At 47.2% G+C, this 24260-nt stretch overlaps 2 protein-coding genes across 2 annotated transcripts; both read left to right on the top strand.

Annotated features, from left to right (window-relative positions):
- The first annotated feature begins 30 nt into the window (after positions 1–30).
- Positions 31–2419, top strand: LOC124693643 (cyclin-D2-2-like). Its single transcript, XM_047227129.1, has 6 exons — positions 31–553; positions 874–960; positions 1057–1155; positions 1244–1445; positions 1556–1680; positions 1768–2419. The coding sequence occupies exons 1-6, from the start codon at positions 272–274 to the stop codon at positions 1996–1998; spliced, it is 1026 nt and encodes a 341-aa protein (XP_047083085.1). The 5' UTR covers positions 31–271; the 3' UTR covers positions 1999–2419.
- Positions 2420–20180: 17761 nt separating this feature from the next.
- On the top strand, positions 20181–22380 carry LOC124691147 (pentatricopeptide repeat-containing protein At4g28010-like). Its single transcript, XM_047224421.1, has 2 exons — positions 20181–22091; positions 22295–22380. Exon 1 carries the CDS (start codon positions 20181–20183, stop codon positions 22071–22073), a length of 1893 nt encoding a protein of 630 aa, XP_047080377.1. The 3' UTR covers positions 22074–22091; positions 22295–22380.
- Positions 22381–24260: the final 1880 nt, after the last annotated feature.

Here is a 24260-nt window from a genome sequence, read left to right as displayed (position 1 = left end):
CTCCCTTTCTCTTCCCCAGGAGACCCTCTCCTCTCTCTCTCTCTCCCCCCACATCTTGTCTTTCCCTTTGCCACTTCCCAAGACACACGCCGATACAGTGGAGAGAGAGCGGCGCCTTCTCCTCCATTGGAGCACCTTTATCTAGGCCACCGCCGGAGAGGGAAAGAGCAGCAACCTTTAGGCCCCAAGAACGCCGATCCTTGCGAAAGAACCAGATACTACTCCCCAACCCCAAGTGAGAGCGGCGGCGGCTGTTTCTTGCGATCTTGAGATGGGTATCCTCTGCTTCGGTGCTTCCTCCACCCTGCTCTGCGGGGAGGACAGGAACAGCGTCCTCGGTCTGGGCGGCGGCGACGGCGAGGTGGTGGAGGCGGGGAGCGGCCTGGATTTCTTGGAGGCCGGCGCTCTGTTCCCAGTGGACTGTGACGAGGTCGTCGGGGTGCTGGTGCTCAAGGAGATCGATCATCAGCCCAAGGGCGGCTATCTGGAGAGATTGGAGCAAGGAGGATTCGAGTCTTCCTGCAGGAAAGATGCCATGGATTGGATTTGCAAGGTGAGAAAAATAAAATCTATAGGATTTATTGGTTCTTGCAATCAGTTTCCTTTTCCAGCGTGATGGATTAATTGATTCTAGGTAGTAGGTTGTTGCATGCTTGCACTGTGCGTGCGTCTGAGACCCTTTGTGAATCCAGTTGTGGCTGGCTGTATGTCCTTGTTGCATCATGTTCCTGTGGCTTTTCTTGCCAATTTGACAACTATTGCCAGATGCTAGCAATGAGGCGGATGCTTCCCCCCCTTTCCTTCATCCGGACAAACCGGTTTTAAGAAGAACCTGTCGAGTACTCATCTTGTCTTCTCTCATGTGGGCTGCAGGTCCATTCCTACTACAATTTTGGACCACTCAGCCTCTGCCTCTCCGTGAACTACCTGGATCGGTTCCTCTCCACGTTTAATCTCCCAGTAAGAATCTCAACTTCTGCATTGCTAACATCTGTGAAACTTAATCTGCTACTGATCATTGCATTTCTTGCTTTTGTTTGTATGTTGGTGTTGTAGCATGACAAATCTTGGATGCAACAGTTGATGTCAGTTGCTTGCCTATCTCTTGCTGTCAAGATGGAGGAGACCGTGGCCCCTCTTCCTGTAGACCTTCAGGTGAAGGAGGAGTTACAGCATTGTAAAACCGATAATTGTTCGATGATCCCTCGATGATGTTGCTAAAATGGGATAACATGTACGACAGGTCTGTGGCGCGAAGAACATCTTTGAAGCTAGGAACATTAAGAGGATGGAGCTCATTGTGATGGAGACCCTGAATTGGAGATTGCACGCCGTGACCCCATTCTCTTTCATCTGCTACTTCTTGGACAAGTTCAGCGAAGGGAAGCCACCGAGTTACATGCTTGCCTCACGGTGCGCCGAGCTCATTGTTGGCACTGTGAAAGGTTCGACGATAGTACCTGATGAATTAATCAATAGTTTTACCTGCATTGCCAATGGCCAATATCTAGTGATGATATACTAACTAGAGCATTCATGTTCCATGGATTTACAGACTACAGATTCTTGTCATTCAGACCTTCTGAGATTGCTGCCGCAGTGGTTCTTTTGGCGCTCGTTGAGAATCAGGTCATTGGCTTCAGCAGTGCCATTGCAGCATCTGAAATCCCTGTAAATAAGGTGATCATCCTCTTTGAGTTATGGAAAACGAAAACTGATGCACCATTACAATTGCACTGTTTCTGAATTCTGAAATCACATCTACAGGAGATGATTATGAGATGCTATGAGCTGTTGGTAAGGATGAGAGGGAACTTGAGTGCAAGCCTTTCAGCGCCGCAGAGCCCGATCGGCGTGCTGGATGCAGCATGCTTCAGCTTTAGGAGCGATGACACAACACCAGGATCATCGCCATCAAACAATAACAACAGCGGCAACAACGATCAGGCCTCTGCTCCGGCTTCGAAGAAGAGAAGGCTAGGCACATCACCAATCTGATACACCGTACATACATATAACTCGGCACTGCTCTCGGCTTGTTCATTCGATTATCATCTTATCCCCAAATCCCATCAGTCATCAGGGTAACAAGTTGTGGTGCAATAGTAATTATAGTGAGCATTGTGCCGATTAGAGAAATGTGGGCAGCAATAAGCTTAGTACCGGCTTCTTGAACTCTGAAAGAGGGGAGGAGGGTGTGTGTGCTGATGGGAGGAGGGAGTGTTCTTGCTCCTACAATTTTGTCTCCCCCTTCTTCATTTTAATTATTTATTTATTTTTCTTTTTTCCTTCTCTGGGGGCTACTCCAGGAGATCATTGTGGATATGAGATGGAAGATGTGAGAAAATCAGCAAAAATGGATTTTCGTTTTGTTTATTTATTGTTTCACCATATAAAAAGGCTTGTTGCATTCCAGTGCTGAAAAAGGGTGTATTGCTGTTGATTCATCACTGCATTCCTGTTCCTGAGTTGACTGCCTGTTTTTGTGACTATTCCATGCCCCATATTTTGTATCAAGAAAACCAATCATAAGTACAAATCTTGGTATGGCTTCCCACATATAAAACAAATGGCGTTTGTCTTTGTGGTGAGATGGAGGAAAGCAGAGGACAGACACGATGGGTCCCCAATCTGAAGCTCTGAACTCCCATTTACCATTAGTAGTATGGCTTATATAATTATCTAATGAGATTTATTTCCTAAACTAATGATGGAATCATGCCATTTCCATGGCCTTGTCTGTGTTTTGTTTTGTTGCTTGAGTTATTTATTCCCTTTTCTCCAATCAAACAGTGTTAATAGATAGCAAGAGGAAAGCATACCTACCTCGTGGGAATATAAGATCAAAACCTTTCAGGACCATCTCTTTTTTAAGGAGCACCTTGGGGCCTCACAGAAAGCAATCACAGTATAAAACAGGCACAGATTCATGTGCTCTTTAAACAACATGACAGTGCTAAGGAGATTACTCTTTTCATAAGGGACTCATCTCCATATCAACCTTAGTAGTGTTATGTAGACTTGGCACTTTGCAGCTCTGATGTTCAGGGACAGAGGTGTGTATGATTTGTGGATGATATATAAATCTCACTTTGGTTGATCTTCTATTTTTTTTCTCTGAATGTAGGTGTCAGGACAGGATTAATTAATTGAATGAGTGTTCAATAAATTCACCTAAAAGGGCTGGTAAGAAGCCTGCAATGAAAACTTATTGGTGCCTGCAGCTTCTTTTTTCATATAGGTAGGACAGTGCCCCTGAGAGGTCAGGAGCTGCACAAGGAAATGGGTCAAGTAGTAGAGGCTGCAATGCCAGTTGCCAACTGCTTTTACAAGCAAGGGTGGGGTGGGGTGTGTTGGCCTCACCACTGTCAATACCTGCTATGGTCTCTGCACCGTGGGCCCATGATAAACATGGCTGCAAGTTTCCCATGAAGGCCCTGGCATCGTTAGGCAGAGACCCCAAACTGAGCCAATGGAATTGAATTTTATGATCAAAATTGAAGCATTCTCAGATCAGAGTTGCTACAGTTTTGTGAACCAAGACATAGCCTGGTGGCAGTGAGCTGCTGATAGCTCTCAGCCCGCCCGAGTTCGAGTGTCCGTACTCGCATTCTCGGTGTTGTGCACACAATTACCGCTATCAATAACACTGTGCTGCTGGGTTTCTTCCCTAGTACGACCAATCATTTTTACAGTCCTTTTGTGCTTTGGATACCGACTATTTCATCAGAGAGAAAATTATCTTACCACATGAGATTTTCAGAGTGCCCATATGTCAGGTGTCCTCCACTAAACCAAAGCATGTGATATGGAGACACATGTGTAGACACTGATGATGCATACCATAGGGTCCATCCATCTAATGGAACTTAATTAACATATTCAGGTCAATTTGGTCAGACATCGCAATTACTTTCTGGTAGATTTGCAGGCTAAATCAGGAGAGATTAGTTTTGAAATTAGAAACCGGTGAACAATCTCTCCCAGGGAGCATAACGGATAGGAGATAGACAGAACCCACGTGCACAGAGATGTGCCGAGTAGTGGCAATATGGCAAATCAAAAATATAAGTACCTCACTAGTCTATACAATCTACACACATCGGCATTTCGAAAAGAGGGAGTCCCCTTTGCGTAAGAAGAGTGGCAGTTTGACACCGAATTTGATGTGATTCCAGTGGCATTTTCACGTCGATTTAGATGCCATTCCGTACGCGCGGGGTAAAGAAAAATTAGAGGCAACGGGCCAGCACATCACGGAAGATATTGTTTGTTCGAGAAACAAAACTCTCAGTAATGGACTATATGTGCACATGCGAGCGTACTTGGATACACGAGCACATGTTGACACGAGAATTATGGATGGCCGTTTTGTACGTTTCCGTCGGCGTAATCTCCCTCGCACTATCTTATCATGTGATGATCGATCGGGATCGCTGCATGCGTGCATCCAGAATTTTCTTTACATCGGCAGACAAAATACTGATCGAAGTTTTTCCTGTCTGACAGCAGAACACCACTGCTTACTCCCTGTTGCAGACCCGTACCGGCTAGTTCATTGATTTAACGATCGACGTGACACGATCGATCGGCATATGTAATTTTATACTTGACGTTGCAAGGCGGCAGTTTGTTTGGACAGATTTGCAGTTGGAGTGATCGAACAATATGAAGCATCGAACACGCAGGCCATCAGATCTGGCGCCAAATGAATCCAGCTAGCTAGTGTGTGTGTGTGTTAACGTGCGCGTTTTGATTAGTCCGTTGTGCCATAGGATTCTTCTTAGCTCCGTCCATGCATCTTAATGCTCCAAGATAGGTAAGGAAAATCAATACTTATCGCTCTCTGCTCCCCTAGGATTCTCGATCCATCTACGTCGTCGTTCTGAAGATAGAACAAGAGAGGGAAAAGAACAACCGAGGACGGTTAATGGCAACATCCATCTCTCTATCTTGTCTTGACCTTTCCTTGCTCACGGGTGACACCGCTAGTGACTCAAAAATTCCAGCCCGATGGTTCACAATATTTACGTACTCATGATGTATATAGAAATGTCCTCCAAGCTGCTTCCAACGAGCGATCGTGTGTGTCTGTGCTGCACCCTAGCCGATCTCTTATACAAGAGCATCTCTAGCCGAAGTATAAAAATTTAGGGACAAAGAGCTTTCCCATAACTTAACTTCCTACATTTAGTCCTCTAATTTTGCGCCGTAGAACCTTACCACAAAAACTTAGAGGATTAAAAAAAGTTTTCCACATAATTTGCAAATTTGAGCACATGAATACATGACAACATATAAAATAAGTAGATTTATAATACATATAAGTAGATTCATAATGAATATATAGTCAAACAAATTGATATCATCATCTGAACCCGACAAATTGATAGTCATACAAGTTGATACCACAAAGAAACACTTGTTAACCACCGTCATCTAAAACAAACTTCCTCCTATTAGAGCGCATTACTAGAACATGCCACCTATTCATCATTTGATGACATGGACCAAACATCTTCACTAGTTCTTTGATTAAAGTTGTCATGGATCTCCTCCCAAAATTGCTTGATCCTCAACAAGTGTTTGATGATGCCATGCAAAGTACAAATCATTGTCCTCATCCTCACTCCATTTTGCTTCTCTCTTCCTCTTGTTACGTTTCTAAACGAACAATAATCATCTTCATCCACCGAAATTCACTAAATTTAACTAAAGAAAAAGGGGATAAAACACACATTAGCGGATCGGATGCCGGTGCCGGCGCTGGTGCTAGTGCAGGGGATGTTGCCAGCGCCGAAGCTGATGCTGGAGCCGGTGTGTTGCTGCCGCCGGCGCCCGCACGAGCTTTCTGAGGTCCTTCAACCCTAAATCCGGCGAGTTGCGGCGGCGCATGGACGAAGAAGACATGTTGGAGGTGCGTGGCCGCGCGAATCCGGCTGTACCTCGATGAACCCCGGCCGCGGTCACTCGAATCCGTTGGCATCGACGACGGATTTGCTTGAGGTTGAGCCGCCCGATTTCGACGATATAGGCTGTCGGTGGCTACACGGAGAAGGTAGGAGGGTCGGGGAGCCTAGCAGGAGTCGATGACGGCCGGTCTGGTCGCCGGATTGGTCGACGAGTAGCTGACAGCGGCGATGCAACATTGCGGGGGAGGAGCGAAGGCGAAGTCGGAGGAGTAAAACTTTTTCTCCAGCGGCCGCGGAGGAGAAAATTTAGGTGCCGCGGAGGTTGAGGACTAATTTTTTTCTCCTCTGAAGTTGTTAGGACTTCGGCTATAGGCAGTTTCAGGCGTTAGGGGCGTATATTTAGTCCTCTAAAGACTTTTTAGGCTTTAGTTAGAGATGCTCTGATTTAGTTTCTTATCTTTTAACTTATATATTTAGTCCTCTAAACAAAAGCGGCTTCTAGCCCGATCACCTATAATTAACTTTGTAATTTTTTTATTCCAAACCAAACTATTTAAAGCCAAACACATTAGACGAGCCTGGACGTCTCCTCTCTCCCGCTACAGTAGAGAGAGGTGATTTTTTCGCCCGCCCGCAGATCCACGGCCTCACCGGAGTTCCGCCGGATCCCTCGTCCTCCGTCGGCCGCTCCGGCGGCGGGAGGGCGGGGGATCCCCGTTTCTCGGTTGTAGATAGTGTAGGGTTTGTGTGCTCTTCAGCCGGCGGCGCCATGGAGGAGGTTGGGTCGCCGACGGTGATTTTGGTGCAGGTACGTGCTTCCTTCGGTGGCGGAGCTCGGTGGAGTCCCGCGGCGGTGTGCCTGCCCCCTCCGCTCCCTCGGATCAGGAGATCTGCTCGGAGCGCCATCCCCCTCCCAGTTCTTACGAGACGGCGGATCTGGGTTGCCGAATATGAAGTCGGTGATGTTGAAGGAAGACGAAGATGCAGCTAGAGTTGGGTGGAGGCTCCACGGAGTTCGAGGTCCGGCGACTTCCCGTCCGCCAGGGGTCGTCTTCTGTTTCAAGGCTTGAAGGAAGACGCGGCGGCGGCGCGCCATCGGCACGTCCTGCTCCATGCCGACGCCTTTGAGTTGCGTAAAGGGCTGGAGTGTAATTTTTATCTTTGTTGGGTTCCTTTCTGTAATGTTCTCCCTTTAATATTACCGTGGTTTCCTCGCAAGAAAAAGCCAAACACATGGAATTGGATTGTGAAATAATAAAACTATAGAATTGACTATACCGAATTAGATTGACAAAAAGCAAATTACAAGTTTTAGAGTGATTGGCATTTTTAATAACCGTCCATCCACCCTGATCCGACGGCAGTAAATAGACGGAACCAAACTGACGGAACCATAAATGTAGGACCGGAACCAAAATTTGTGTGACCGGAACCTCAAATATATTTTGTGAACATTATGGAAAACGAACGTCCTTTTCAGCCGCTAATGAGACTACACAAATCTTAAAGCAATAATTAATTAGGTATAGGTGCACACATCTTAAAGCTACCACCAATTGTGCGTATCTCTCCTGGGGGCGACGCGGGGAGGAGCGGAGGCGGCCGTGGGTGGCTGTCGGCCACCGGTGCTAGGCGAGGAAGGTCAGTCTTGTCGACGCGCCGCCTCCGGCGAGCCTCGGGCCTTCGAATTGCTTTCCTGAAGAAGAAGAGTGCCCGGGACGATTTTGTATGTTTGCTGCCTTTGCGCTCGTGGCCCATCCCGGCCGGCGGGAGGGCGACGCCGCCGACCACAAGCTGTAGCTGCTCTGTGAAGACGGAGGGGACATTGGTCGAGCCCGGCGAGGGGAGGAGCGGAGGCGGCCGTGGGTGGCTGTCGGCCACCAGTGCTAGGCGAGGAAGGTCAATCTTGTCGACGCGCCGTCTCCGGCGAACCTCCGGCCTTCGAATTTCCGAGGGAACATGCTCATGGAGTACCTGAGCCTGAGAAGCTCGCCGTTGTGGAAGGACTGCGGGTTTGAGGACGACTTTTCGGCAGACGCTAGCTTCATCAGAACCATCAGGCCAGGGATGCTCGTGCCATTCAGCGGCAAGTCCACACCACCGCCGGCGACCAAGAAGAAACGGCTGCATTTCGGCCTTGCCATCGACGATCGGCGGCTCGGTGCTTGCGCTACATTACGCCAACATATGCCGGTAATGTGCTGCTCCCACGGGAATGTGCTGTTGCTGCAGACGTTGTACATTGCCAATCGGGAGAAGACGGTTGCTTGTGATCTGTGAGCTGCTCGTCGGCCTGAACTACATATGCCGGTATGAGCAGCGCTGCGCAACTGCGCGAGCAGCCTCGACTTCGACAACTGTATGGAGTGGCAGCTGTAGAATTACAACTTACACGGTCAGGTTTCTGCTCAGTCTGTTTGTTCCATAGTACTCTTTTGGGGCAAAACAGAGGGTGTCTGACCTTGGAAGTTGTTCCAATACAAGATACCATGCCATCTTCTGTAAGTTCATTAGAAGTTATAGCATGAGCTGACAGTAATTTAACAACTAGCAAGTTTGAGAGATCGACCGCAAGCTACGGTTTAAGTTTTATAAAAATGCAGTGTGAATATGGAACGATACCAATAATATAAGCAGTTGAGCACAAATACTATATTTGTAACGCTGACACAGCTTACGATGAGTTTTACATGTTCCAAGTTGCGTAGGAGCTGACTTGCAGAGTCTTAACTGAATGACAATGGGAGAAGCAACTCATCATTTTCATTTTATCAGAAGCAATGGCAGAATATGCAGAGCAATCTGTGCAACTGCAAGACACAGGGCTAAAACATAATCACATTCATACATCTGTTACAACACCAAATCAGTCCACTCAAGTCTACACCTGAAAGATTCAGAGTTCATCCAAATTTCAGTGTCCTGACTATTCTGGGACAGCATGCAGCTCAAGGCAGATGACAACATCAGCCTAACTAGAGGGTCACTGGGACTCTGTCGAATAAGGGTCATCACGCTCCTGCCTTGTTTCTATTCTGCCAGAGCTGTACTCCATGTTTATAAATGGTGAGTTGTTCTGGTAGTCTAGACGCTCGGAAGCCCCGCTATGCCACCAGCTACCATTGTCACCGTCAAAGACGAAGCCCCCTTGTCGGTCATCGTCTAGGTCACACGATGATTTGTGGCCATGAATCACCGCCGGCCTCCTCTGCATCACTGTAAATCAGCCACTTAGGAGATACAAATTAGAAAGTACTGAATTATAAAACAAGTATATACTATCGGTAGTTTGGATTGTTCATTCTTTCTGGACAGACATAGGTGGAGTCATCGGTCAGACAGTGCATCCAACTGAATTCCTACATTTGGCCTAAATTTCTTGATATGGCAGCATTGAAAAGTACTCTGCATTAGTAAGCTACTAATCTTGAATTCCTAAGTCTGATACCTACTTTGCATCCTTCCTGCAGGCATGTGAGTTTATTGAAGAAAATATGCATGTTTTGTCCTTGAGAAAAAAAGGATTGAATGACTGCTTCTATCCTCATTGTGTACCTAACCGTAGTGATCTTCCTGTTGCAAAATTAAAAGGACACAAGTTCAAAAGTCCATCTACAAGAACAACACATGTATTTGACCGAACAAAGTGCACACTCTGAATAAGATCGTCACTGACTGTATTCAGGTTCTCTCATGATTACCATAGATATTTTGTTTCCGGCTATCCTAATATTTCTATTGATGTCACAATTATGAGTGAAGTGACATGTGCTTGAAAATTTTAACCATGTAAAATAGTATGAGGATGCAGCGTTTAGTTTTCTTGATGGGATTTGCTTTCTTTATTAAAGTGCTTCATACCTGAAGGCGGCGACGACGGAGAGGTCGGGGCCGTGAGCCCCCGCGATGGGCCGATGGGCGGCGACTCGCGGCGGAGTGCGAATTTCAAGGTTAAGTACCAACTGAATTCTGAAAATGCAGCAACTACTCGAGTCAATTCAACAACAGCAAAACGGAATACCAGCATGCATCATCTTGCTTAATTCAGTTGTTCTGTTCGCGGTATGCAGAATGTACTGGTCCTGTACGCGGCCATGGCCACACCATTGACACCAATCAGAGGTACACACGCATACCTGGGGGCTGGGGCACGACGAACTCGTGGACGACCCCGTGCTCCCGGTCGTGGACGGTGACCTTTTGGGTCGCGACGCCAGACGCCGCGGCGGCGGGCGCCTGCTGCAGCACCGAGGCGTGCGCCCTCGTGCTGAGTCCCCGTGACGGGCCGACAGGCAGCGACTCACAACGGGGGGACGGGCGGCGGCGCCGGCTGCGGGGCGGCAGCGTCGGTGGGGCGTCGGCTGCGGGGCGGCGGCGTCGGCGGGGCGGCGGCTGTACTCGTGGGAGTTCTTTCAGCATTTTCTATCGAGATGTAATCTCACAATCCGATCTGATTCAGATATTTTTTTATTTGGATTACTGATTAAAACGTCCGTTCCCAATTGTCATATCATTATAGAACTTACAGAAAATTTATCACAGATTTAATCAACGGTCACAAAAAATTACATTAGACGGAACCAAAATTTGATTAGACGGAACCAAAGTTCCGTGCCAATCACCGTAAAAGAGCTCAAAGCAAATACATTACTCACCCAGTCAAATGGTCTAACACTTGCAGGGCGGAGGGGGTGAGAGCGTCGGCCGGCGACGTTGAGCTAGAGATGATATGATGGCCCCGAATTTTAGCTGCCACCGCGGAGGCGGTGTACATGGTAGAAATCAGGTGCCAGCCACGGTCGCCGCTCGCCGGCTCGATCGGATTGCCGTACGTGGGGGAGATGTGATCGTGATAGGGCGGCCGCGCTCAGTCAGGCAGGGACGCCCGTTGTCGTTTGCCCTGGCGCAAAGACGCCGTTTGGCTGCATCCCGTTGGCCGTTGTACGCGTGCGTCCGTGTGTACCATCCATGTCGTGCAGCCAGAGACGGAGACATGTCTAGCGAGCCAACGCACGGGCGCGTCCAAGCACGAGAAAGTCTCCACTGCTGAGCCACTGACGCCACATTGTCTCTGATGAGCAATCGAGTCGAGCACTGATTCCGAATGTAATAGCTCTGTCAGTTTGTTGCAGCGCCACCGTACCCATCGATCAATCCTCCCTGCACAGACCGGACAAGAGCCATCGATCGATCGATCGATCGCAACTGTATGTTGTGTAGCACCTGCCTGTCGATTCGATCGATCCACAAACCGCGTGAAGAGAGATGAGTAGAGTACGTACTAGACTGGTTACTGCAGCCTGCAGGTGCACTAGTGCAGTACACTTGCACAGTACAGTAGTATACTAGTACGGAGAGTCGTGTTTTCGCTCATGCAGCATATACTCCTTTTATTTTAAAATACATCTTACATACGCTATGAAAATGCTGAAAATTTTGGAACAAAAAGTTCCATACATACATTTTCATGTGCTATGCACCAATAAAGACGTTTCATGAAAAATCGACTTGTCGTGTGGCGTGTATAAACAAGATATAAAAAAAATTGGTGTTAGAAATAAGGTTTTCATAAGATAATTTTTCTCTTTTTTACATAGACCACAAATGGTATTATTTTAAAAAAAAACTTGACGAACACACATATATTATGGAGATGTAAACTTTTGTCCAAAAAATTCAACAGTTCGAAATGTATATTTTTTTGTAGAGGAAACATATGAGTCCATGGGCCGAATTGATTTTTAAAATAGTACGTAACCTTTCATTGTTGGTATCAAAGGGGAATAGTATTAAAAATATTTCTCATAAGTTAAGCGGTGGCTTACGTGCCACCATCTCAAAAGGCCAGCCAACACCTTGTTTTCGTCGACACCTTTTTTGTTGTTAAAGAACTTGTGAGTTTTTCGTTAATTTCAAGACGGCTAGTCCTGTATTCAACAAATAGATTGGATGCGTTCTACCGGGGAAGGATATTGAATGGGTAAAGGAAAAAGAAAAAAATCCCACAAGAAAGGCGTCTGCAACTGCCAACTACTTGATGGATGATTCTCATCTTTAGTTTTGCCGAGATCTTTATTCTTTAGTTTCAAGTGATATAATCAATGTGCCGTGAGTTTGCAGTCACGACGGATTGGGAGAATAGGTTGATCAGATCTCTTTTCCGATAAAGGGTTGATCAGATCTGCCTTGGCGATAAGGGAGTTACAAAACTTTGGTTTAAGTGTCTGCGTGTGCCGTTTCAAAAAAAAAAAAGGTGTGCTTATGTCTCAGTTGACTGAGATTTTCTTAAGTCTCAGTCAAAAGTGCAACTACAGTTTAAAAAAAAGTACAACTCGATTCAGTTGCACATTTCAGTCGGAAAAGTGCAATCAAAGCACATTTTGTAAGTGACTTAGACTTAAGAAAATCTCAGTTGACTGAGATAGCAAAACCGATAAAAAAAGTGTCTATGTGTGTGATGTTGGTTTAGTAGTTTTCTCCCTGGTTTGCTGTTAATTGACGAAGGAGAAACATTGCCCTACGTTTTTGTAAGTGACGGGACAATTGGCTGCTGCTTATAATTAATAGATTGAAGAAGAAGAAAAACTGCCATCCGTTTTTTGACAAAGAAAATCTATAGACAAGAGGAGAGGATCCAAAGGAGCTGCAGCAGTACTGCGTGCGTGCAGTGACGAGTAGTTGTTCTCCGTGGCTTGTTTTCCCTTTTGGCTCTGCTGCCTTGTGAATTCTGATGCAGCGGCCGCGACAGAGGTGTCAGCTAGCTGTAGCAGCAGCAGCAGCTGTGCGACGCCGACAAGGGAAGAAGACGCGCCTAGCGTGGAACTGACCGACCGACTGGTCACTGATCAATCGATATGCATATGCGCGTGCGAAGGTCCATGTTTATTTCGCGGTGGTGCTTGGTTTTATTACTCGTGACGGCCTGACGGGGTTGCTGCGATTGCGATTGCAACTACGTCGCTTAATTTGAGGGGAGAAATGGAGACGGTCGGGCCATAGACGACGCTCGTGAGGAGCGTAATGCGACGCAACAACCTAGCCTAGTACGTACAACAACTTGGCCTTCCTCGACACCAGCTTGTTGGGGTTTTTTGTTGTTGCAGATTCGAGGGCCAGGCAGACGGATTCATTGCTCGCTCGTGACTCTCCTCTCTCGTCCTGGCAGATCAAACGAGCTAGCTAGTACCAGATAGATCGATCGCGTTGGACTTTGGTTTGAGGGGTCGCGGTGCCGGCCATGCATGTGCCTGCTTTGCTTGTTGCCGTTGCGGAGACTTGAGAGTTGAGATCGAGAAGTTATTGCTCGTGAGGAGAGCTTAACATGCCGCAGCTACCAGGCGTATGCATCTGTATGTATAGCTCCTGGTCGGGTTTGACCCAGTACGTACGCATACGTACGTACGACTTTTAGTAGTGGCCGTGCTACTGCTACCTACGCAGAGCATTTAGGGTGAACATCGGTACACCAAAAGGGGTTTTGCATGGATTTGGTTACCGAGTGGAATACACCGGCCGGTAACCAAAGTTCGCAGCCCTCTCCCGTCGATGAATTTCATTGTGTGAAACATCTCAATCCATTTGAATTTCATTTGGATTTGGGCATTATATTCAAAATGTTTAGATCGTTTTAAGTTCGAAATTTATTTTTTTCTGGAGAATTTGGTCCAGTATTTGGATCAGTTGTCTCTTCTTTTCCCGTTGGGGAGTAAATACAGTAGCAATGAGTAGCATGCACCCGATCGAGCTCTGCTAATCCGCTGCTGTATCTGCAAAGTACAGTCGGAGATGCATGCCTGACCAGATAGCCATGGAACCTCTACACCCCAACAGCTGCCAGGTCACGCTTCCTAGCATTCATTCATGTTTCTACCGAAGTCTCGCCCGTTCGTACGTACGTCCGTCGAATCATGGAACTGCATGCCACGCGACGAGAATGAGATCGTACGTTTTGCTCGAAGAACATTCCGACATGGACGTTGCAGCGCTATTAATCCGCGTGCGTGAACGCTAGCAGCAGCACACGATGAACGTGCAAGCAAGCACAAGCAGTACTTTCGCCTCTAGTAGTCTAGTTCCGTAATTATTTAAATGAACTACTGAACTCCCCCAGTTGCTTCATTGAAGTAAAAATCCCTCGGCCGAGTATAATTCCTTTGCTCAAGACAGTGTCACAGTATTACTTTGTTGAGATCCTCCCCGCAACTGACGACGCCTGGCAATCGATCGATCCGATCGTTGTCGTACCTCCTGATTCATTCAGTTGTGGGAGGCAACTCATCTGTTATCTGTCACGAAGGCCATGGAGGACATGGTCAGCTGGCGGCCAAATGCTAATGGAATATATTTTGGAAACCACCCTACGACCTCTTCTTCCTTGGACGATCTACTGTGGCTTCGACAAAGGATATGCGGCGCCTCCCCTGAAGTACAAGCAGCACACCTGGCTAGCCATGAAGGACCGATTGTGAACTGCGGATCGATTTGCGAGAAAGGGTTTGGAGTACCCCCAATGATGTGTTTTTTGCTGCGAGGAAGAGGAAACCATCCAACACCTAACTCTGCAATGCTGCTATGCGAGAGAGGTTTGATACTTCATGAGGCTTACCCCTAACCCTGACAACACAATATAACGCTGCTGCCCTCGTCTGTTGGAGGCGGTTGCATTTGCATCACACAATAGGAAGCAAATGAGAACTTAGTGCTAGCTCAGTGGCAAACCTTGTAATTGTGCAACCAGCTTACTCGAGTTCGAGCCATAGGGAGAGTCAAATTAAAAAGCTTTTATCTAGCGTGTATAAATTCACTGCTGAAGAGATCACATTATCTATCTAATAGCATATAGCCAACGGAGAAAATCTCCACCCGTTGGTCAATGTTTCTTTATATAGGAAGCAAATGAACTCTCTCGTCTCGTTGATCGCTAGAGAACTGTGGCCGTAACGTAATGCTTGAGTCTTTGACAAGATGGTTGTCATGACAGCGGAGTTGTGTCAGCTGAGCAAGTCTGAATTCGACATACGGCTAAAGGCCAATTTTTTTTTTAAGCTAAGTACTGCAGGGAAGCCCCCCACAGCCTTTTATTTCAAACAAATTAAATATGTACAGAGGTTTACAAACTAAAATAAATAAAAAGGAAACTAGCCTAATATTTACAACAAATTGTCAACCCATGATGGAAAAATGGGAACAGTACACTTTTTAACCCTATACTTAAGAAGGGTAACATCTGAGACAAAACCAGCTCTCCAATTCCTGAATGTTGGCGGTATTCCTTTAAAAATCCTGTTGTTTCTCTGCTTCCATATATTCCAACATGCCAAAATGATGATCTCTGTAAAACATGGAACCTTGAATCTTCTTTTAGTGTTCTTTAGCATCTCTGGTCCAGAACCTTGCTAAAGGCCAAATTGTGTGGACGTGGAAGTGGATCCGATAAGGGAATCACCTAAAACCCTTGGTGTGGGTGTGCTAGGGGTTGAGTTTGAGTCGCTTGTGACTGAACTCATTCTTATAAATGCAACGCAAAAAATCTTCTCAACCTTAATGAATGAATACACACGAGTCTTCTTGAATTTTTTTTTTTCCGATTTTGATCATCCTTTCTCCAAGGCCCATGGAGAGAATAGTGGTGAGTACTGAGAGCATTTCTAGCACATGCCGCAACCGGCCCCGACCCACATAACCTTCTAGTTTTGAGAAAATAATGACACGAGAAGACACCATAGAGAGGCCCGAACCACAATTTTTTCTTGGGCAAACCCTAAATACCCCAGCGAAACCACTACAAACTACATGTTACGAGGATGAAATGCGGTAAACCGCATCAACATTTCACCCTCCCCCTCCGCTTTAGCCACATATCACTCTAGATTCCCGCCGAGCTCGGTAAATAACTGTCGGATATGAGGTGCGGGAGTCCCGATTTACCGACCACCTTGGCCGGTCAATTCTTCAGGCATTCCAGCTAGCCGCGCCGCGGAGATCCAAGCGATTGGGCTCACGCCCTGCTACGTCTCCCGCGTTGGCGGGCGGGAAGCTAGAGGGCCGCCACATACGCTCCACCTTCAATGCTACCACACATATAGTTGTTGCTACCACACAATGTTGCATTCTACGTGGTGGTTAATCGAAACTTATATTGGAACCACAGAGATGAAATATTTAAACTCAATCGTCACAATTCACTGTATCGTATATATAGAGAGATGATCCAAAGGAGGTGCAGTACAGTGTGCAGTGACGGGTAGTTTTCCGTTAGCTCTGCTCTGCTGCCTTCTGATGCAGCGGCGGCAACAGAACAGAGGTGGCAGCTAGCACTGTGCGACAAGGGAATAGTAGTATGGAACTGATCACTGATTTCGCGGTGGTGGTGGACGCCGTGTGGGTTTTATTACTCGTGACGGGTCGCTGCGATGCAACCAACTCTGGGGCGTTTTGGGCCACGTTGCTTCAACTGATTTCGTGGGGAGAACTGGAGAAGAACCCCGGTCAGGCGATCGGGCACTCGTGACGAGCGTAATGCGACGCAACAACCCGCCTACCAAAAAAGAGGGCTCGATCGACACCAGCCAGCTGATTGAGGTTGCGGATTCGAGGGCCAGGCAGACGGATTCATTCCTCGTGACTCCTCCTCTAGTGTGTGTGAGGTCCATGTAGTATCGGCAGATCGATCAAAGCGATCTGCCATCTAGATCGATCGCATTGGACTTGATTCCAGGGGTCGCGACGCCATGTGCCTGCTTTGCGTGTTGCCGTTGCGGAGACTTGAGAGAGTGACCCAGGAGTTATTATGGCTCGTGAGGAGTTTATTATGCTTGCAGCTACCAAGCGTATATATGTATAGCTAGCTCCTGGTCGGGTTTGACCCAGTACCTACGACTTGAGCACATCATTTGTGTTCCCTAGAAAAATGCAGCCACTTAATCGACTAGAGTAGGTACGTACATAACCTAGCTACTCCCTCTGCTACACTCACGGGAAAATATCTAGTGATACCACACCTCACATGATACCATGATACCACTTCACAAAATTCAAATTTCTAAGTGATAAAAAAATTTACAATAAATTTGTGGTTGTTCACAAGATGTGTGTTTACATTGTCTAGAACTTTCATATACAAATTTAAAATACACAAAGAGAAACAAAAAAGTGAAATGTTGTGTGAATAGTGGCATTTTGTGTTTTTGTCTTTATGTGACACTATTCATGCTAGATTTCTCTTTTTTGTTTCTCTAAGGATATTTTGAATTTGGTTATGAAAGTTACAGGGTATGTAAACACACAACTTGTGAACACCCAAAATTTTGGTTCCGAATTTTTTGACACTTACAATTTAAATTTTGAAGAGTGGTATCATGGTATCAAATAAGGAGTGGTATCACTAGATATGTTCTCCTACACTCACGTCAATTTAATCCGAACGGAAGAAGTACTAGACAACCTAGCATGATTTGGTCACTTGTCTTTGGGACACGCTATCTACGGGTAACGAGCCCGTTATGAAAATTGGCAAGAGTAGAGCGTCATATTTTGCTGATGTGGCCTCCATTAGACCTGCAGTTGAACGTTTTTTGTGTGTTGCAAAAATGACCCTCAAAATCTCATATCCAGACCCAGAATCATGACCACCCCATCCCCTACGTACCTCAGCCGTAACGATTTCCGCCGCTAAGGATGCCTTTCCATGTTGTACCGAGCCAAGCTATGATGGCAGTGTCGTGCGTGCATGACCATGCCTATGTCGACGGCGACATAGGTGCAGGGCTAAGACATGTCGCGCTGCTTGCTCCATACTCGGCCGCAAGAGGCAACGACGACGACGTGCCGATGGGGGGTGGGATCCCTATCTCTTTTGCAATTTTCCATTTTAGCCCTTTTAATTTTCTATTATCTAAAAATGGTTTCTCTAGATGGCGGGTTGCCGACACATGGGCTCAAATATAGGCCACGACAATACGACGTGTGCCCTCTCCAGTGACCGTCACGGCCCGTGAGCCATATTTCGTTACCGTGGATTGTATATTCCGAAATCGAGCGACTAAGGTGGGCTAGTTTGTCAAGTAGATGCACGGCGGGTCGGTGCATTTTACTCGAAATGCATTTTCCTCCCAAAATACTCTGTAGTAAACTAGTAGTACTCCCTCCGTCCTAGAGTGTAAGTCACATTTCCGTTTTCAGGTTGTCCGGCATATGAGGCAAATAAGACACAATTTTGCATTAATTAGAGTTAATTAGCGCATGCATGCAGCCAGCACCTTCCTCTCCTTCACATGCAGCCATGCGGGAGACTCACTGCACCATGCATGCAATAATTATGGAGCTGTTTTTATTGACGGTTGCAGTTACGAAACATCACAGTTCAGCCTAATTAGTCATAATTTTTGCCCCAATCACGTTATGCCTTGTGCCAAGATATTAGAGAATTGTGACTTATACTCTAGGACGGAGGGAGCACGTGGAGTTCTGACGAACACCCACAATGGGTTGGATCTGTATTTCCTCTTCCTTCCCGTTGGGGTGTAAATGCAGTAGTAGGAGCAAAGCGTATCCTGCTGCTACGTCAGTGAGACATGAGTGACCAGATCGAATCCAGAGGCGATTCAGCAGGGTGCAGATAGGCACGCATGTAATGTAACCTCTACAACCCTCCCTCGTGACGGCGATAATACTAGGTTGGGCATGCTCGATCTTCTCCCTCCGCATTCATTCATCCATCCAAGTACCCAATCATGCATGCATCCAGCTGCATGCTACGCCATGTAATCGATCATTTGTTCGAAGAACATTCCGACATAGACGTTGGAGCGACATTAATCTGCGTGCGTGAACTACTAGCTAGCTGTAGCAGCACACGCGAAACATACGATCAAGCAAGCATGCTGGAGGCGCATGCATCGACTGCTCGTGACGAGCGTAATGCGGCGCAGCGGCCGATCTCTCGGTAGGTCGAGCTGGCTGGCTGGGTTCCGGCAGGCAGGCCAAGGTTTAGGAGATGTGGGGGCTGTGTGCCGCCGGGCTGGTCCTGACTGGAGCACGCTGGCCTGGTGACCTGCGTGACTCTGCCGGCCCCCGGTACAATCCGACGACATGGCTTGCCTGCTTGGTCCCTGGCCCTGGCCTGGAAGCAAGTAAAAACCCAGCTTCAGCGGTGGGGTGAGCCCCCATCAGCTCGTGAGCAGCGGCGCAAGCTGGTAGGGCTCTAGGCTAGGGGATCACTCATCAGTTCATTGCGTTGGACCCATCTGAAAATCCGCATTTGCAATTTTTATTTCTTTTTCATTTATTTCTAGTCGACAGCTCAAAGATGAGCATGTTGATGTATTTAGGGTTTCTTCCATTGAGCCATGGGAACTTCCAAAATGGCGCGATCCTCCCATTGCATATGGAGATAGTAGTAGAAGCATAGAAAAGATCCATATCAATCGCCTATTGGGCTCTTTCCACTTATACCAAGGCCATCAAAGCAGGAACACACACACACAAATTTCTCCAAATGAGGAATGTCAAGCCTGCTAAGTTGAGTAGGGCTACACACGGCGTACCAGTTTATCTTGCATTTTCCTATAGAGACTTCTTTTGTACCGACCCAAAGAAATGCACGCCTGATTTTGTTCATGCTTTTGATGCAATTTGAGAAATAGTTGGATGGTTAGTGAACGGTGATTGTAGCTCCAATAAGATATTGGTTTGATCCTAGTTTTGGCGTCATATGTATGGAAGCATGCCCTCACACACAAAAAGCTTGGTTGATTATTATTTTTGGTATCGATGTAACAAATAAAACACGCAACTTGTTGTGACTCCGCCAAGCATAAACCTATACATTATAGTTTCGAGTATACTTGAAAATATGCATGTGTACATGAGAACACCATACATGTGGTGTGGTGGGTGCTGTGCGACGTGGGTGCACGCATATATGATACTCACCTACTCGGCGTTTATGAGTAAAAATACAAGAGTATTACTTTGAGGGATTGACAAAAAAAAATATCATGGGCTTCGTATCACTGCTGGTCCATGGGCCATTAGCCCTCCACAGGGTGCAATGAGGCTGCCGGCCCATACGTATAGTCACTAGATGAGCGTGAGGCAATAAGCCCATCGTCAGTCGAGGCCCAGCCAGCAAATTTCTCAAAAGTGGCCCTAACACACGGCCTTGACAAACTTGTCAGTCACACCCGCGCCCGCGCAATACCGAGCTTCCCCTAACAAAAGCTCTGCACCGTGCCGCGCCGCCGCGCCGCTTCTTCTGCGGCAGCCGCCATGACCAGGAACCACGCTCCCCCCGGCGTCCTCCGCGCCCTCGTCGCGGTCGCCGCCTCCATCGCCTCCGCAGAACCTTCCCGAAAAGTCCCAAGGCGCGCCGCTCCCTTCCTGGCCGTCGTCTTCCGCCGCGGCCGCGCGGAGGCCGCGGCGCGCCTCAACCACCTCCTCCGCCTGCTCCCGCTCCCAGACTCCCCCGCCCTCCTCTCGGCGCTCCCCTCCGTCCGCGACGCCGTCTCCTACAACACCGTCCTCGCCGCGCTCTGCCGGCAGGGCAGCCTCGACGCCGCGCTCTTCCTCCTCCGCGCCATGTCGCACGAGCCGCGCCTCGCCGCCCGCCCCAACGCCGTCTCCTACACCACCCTCATGCGCGCGCTCTGCGCCCACCGCCGCAGTCCCGCGGCCGTCGGGCTGCTCCGGTCCATGCAATCCCGCGGCGTCCGCCCCGACGTGGTCACCTACGGCACGCTCATCCGCGGCCTCTGCGACGCCGCGGAGGTCGCCAGCGCCGTCGAGCTTCTGAACGAGATGTGCGACAGTGGCATCGAGCCCAACGTGGTCGTCTACACCTGCTTGCTCCAGGGCTACTGCAAGGCTGGGAGGTGGGAGAGCGTGGGCAAGGTGTTCGAGGAAATGTCCGACAGGGGCATCGAGCCGGATGTTGTGATGTACACCGGTCTGATCGACAGCCTGTGCAGGAACGGGAAGGTGAACAAGGCGACACGTGTGATGGAGATGATGGTGGAGCGGGGCCTGGAGCCCAACGTGGTGACCTACAACGTGATGATCAACTCCATGTGCAAGGAAGGGGCTGTGCGGGAGGCGCTCGACCTGCGGAGGAACATGCTGGAGAAGGGGGTGCAGCCAGATACCGTGACCTATAACACGCTTATCACGGGGCTATCTGGCGTGCTCGAGATGGACGAGGCGATGGGGCTGCTAGAGGAGATGATTCAGGGTGAGACTGTGGTTAAGCCTGACGTGATGACGTTCAACTCGGTTATACATGGGCTTTGCAAGACCGGTAGGATGTCGCAGGCCGTCCGAGTTCGTTCCATGATGGCTGAGAACGGGTGCATGTGTAACTTGGTGACGTTTAATCTGCTCATTGGGGGATTCCTTAGAGTCCACAAGATAAACAAGGCTTCGGAGATGATGAATGAGATGGCTAGTTCTGGATTGAAGCCTGATTCATTCACCTACGGCATACTGATAAATGGCTTCTGCAAAATGTGGCATGTTGACCGTGTGGAAAGTCTCTTGTCCGAGATGAGATCTCGCGGGATAGAGCCTGAGCTAGTTCACTACATTCCTTATCTTAAAGCTGTGTGTGATCAAGGCATGATGGCGCGGGCTAGGACTTTGTTCGATGAAATTGATATGAAATTCAAACTAGATGTTGTTGCATATAGCACTATGATCCACGGTGCTTGCAAATTAGGGGACAAGAAAACTGCAGAAGAGTTTCTTAAATATATGCTTGACGAGGGGTTGACTCCTGATGCTGTCACATATTCTATTCTAATCAACATGTTTGCAAAATCTGGAGACTTAGAAGCAGCAAAGGGGGTGCTTAACCAGATGACTGCTAGTGGCTTTGTGCCTGATGTTGCTGTATTTGATTCGCTGATCCAAGGTTACGGAGCTAAAGGGGATACAGAGAAGCTACTCGAGTTAATTCGTGAAATGTTGGCCAAGGATATAGCACTTGATGCAAAAATTGTTTCAACTATCCTCTCTTCTCTGGGAGCAAGCAACGAAGGCCAAGCATTGTTGCAAAGATTGCCTGGCTTTGATACAGAAATAGCAAAAGGCGACGTTATTCCGCCCCGTGACGTAGTGAATATGCTACATAAACTTGGCACAGAACTTGACCCTCCCGCTGGTTGCTGATCTCTGAACCCAATTCAGGTGCTTGTGCGTTTGTTGCCTTCATGTTTGAAATCTAATATATGTTTGTTTGGTCTAGATCTGTTCAAAACTTACTTTCAGTTGGCCCACATCCTAAAAGTTGATGAATCATCACATTCATGGTTATTGCATCTAATGTACCTATCTTCCTCATGATTATTGCAGTGATTGCTTAATTCACTTTTCTCTTCTCAATGTTCCAGTGCAGGCTATATCATCAAAAGCAGAGCTGACAGCAATGCCGTGTGAGCATAAAAGCGCCTACTCAAAGTATCAAATCTGGCGCACACGTATTAGTGATTGTTGGTTAAATAGTGTGGTATTCAGTATCCTCAAAAAAGTTGTGGATACTCAATTCGTAGTTCACAAGGGTGACCATGGTTCATAGGGCTGACCATATTTTATAAGGACAACAACCAAGTCTTGTAGGGCTATTCACAGGATTCACAACCGACTAAGATCGCTTGACCCAAACTGCAAATCTGCTCAATTTATCAGGTTCGGTGTGGGTTTTGAACCAAACCTATCTACACTGGTATCCTACCAGGTGGTATGGTCACCAGACCCTTTCGGCCTGAGTCGTGGCGGAGTTGTCGATGGCACCGTCACGTGTCTAGCCCTGAGCCCCTGAACTTGCTGGCTGTGTTACATGTCGCTTCCTTCCAGCAACAGTTTTGCAATGCCGCAAGCAGATTAAGGCAAGGTGATTGGGATTAGATATTGACATGGCGCCAACTGTTTGGTGCATGCCAGGTGCATCACAATACACTGTCATAGTGTCATGGTAGTGGATAGTAGCAAGAGAACCCATACAAACTTGGTTCGACGTGTCAGGATCAGTTTTGGTGCTACTGTGCAATGCGATGTTGGAAGAAACGCCTTCTGATTGCCATGAGGAAAAGAATGGTTCAGACTTTCGGCTGTCAGTGGTCTTACTTTAACAGACGTGATGCTGACTTGATTGGATTTGTGCTTATACTTTGATGTGTGTTCTTAAATTTTTGATTAAGTTTTTAAGGGGCTGAGTTAATTGATGCAACACATACAACTTGATGAACAGTGTCATATGTTAGTTCTGTTGAAGACCTGACTTATAAACATTCCATATGGCATCCATTTGTTAGCACCTTCTCTGAACTTTCCTCTGGGCCATACGACCAGCTACAAACCATAGTTTGTGAACTTAGCTGAAGCTATGATAATAAGCATGTAATGAATGCAGTATTGACTTTACATTTCATTGAGCATTTTCAGGCCCATGGCCATTTCTAACATTTTATCTGTTCAAGTGTGTTAAAATTTGAAGTAATAGTTAAGCATCACTTGCTTGTTTTCTAGTAAAGAAACTCACCTCATTTCCATTTCCTCCTTTAAGTACTTCAGTATTTCTTATCCTGATGATGTTCTCAAGTTATATCCTGAGTGTTCACCACATGATCGCTCATTCGGCAAGAACTGAGGTTCACAGTCTAGGGGCATCACGTTTTCTAGTGTCAGACACTCAGCTGCCAACAGGCTCCACTTCTGGGCGATTTCTGGCTGATGATGGCTTTGAAGCAAATCCATTTACAATTGAGTTGAGTTGATTACAAAAGTTGCATGATCTGATAGCAGAGGCATCAAGAGAAGGTCACTTTCTTTAATTGCTCTTCTACTTCTGTATTTTGTCTTATTTCAGTTACACCCTATTTAGGTGTTACTCATCAATCTTTGCTTGTATTTTGCCAGCGAGAACAGCTTATTTTGGCATGTAAAAGAAGTATGAAGAGCTGGTATATAATTCAGAGGTGGAAGTACTACAGCGAAGGAGAGAACTTAAGATAACGAGCTATAAAATTTACAAACAGCGGATACTGGCTGACGTATTACAGGTTATATTTAAGGCCTCTGCTATAGCTTTCCAGACAGTCCAAGAGGTATATTCATTTCGTACATGCTGACTCTGCTTTATTAAGATACGGTTACTACCTTGACAGTGATATTCTATTATATGCTAATTTTGTATCAATTAAGATACGGTTGCTATTCAGGCCCATGGCCGCATCACGTCGAAGTCGTTGCTAATGTTTAGCAACCTCAAGATCTTAATCTGGAACGTGCGAGGCCTCAACGCACGCGCACGCCGGGCCGCTATCCGTTCGCTTGTCCTCTCCTCTGGAGCGTCCGTCG

This window comes from Lolium rigidum, chromosome 2 (genome assembly GCF_022539505.1).
Source record: "Lolium rigidum isolate FL_2022 chromosome 2, APGP_CSIRO_Lrig_0.1, whole genome shotgun sequence".
NCBI classification, from domain to species: Eukaryota; Viridiplantae; Streptophyta; class Magnoliopsida; order Poales; family Poaceae; genus Lolium; species Lolium rigidum.
Note: the sequence above shows the minus strand (reverse complement) of the source record. Positions and strands in the feature narration are given on the sequence as shown.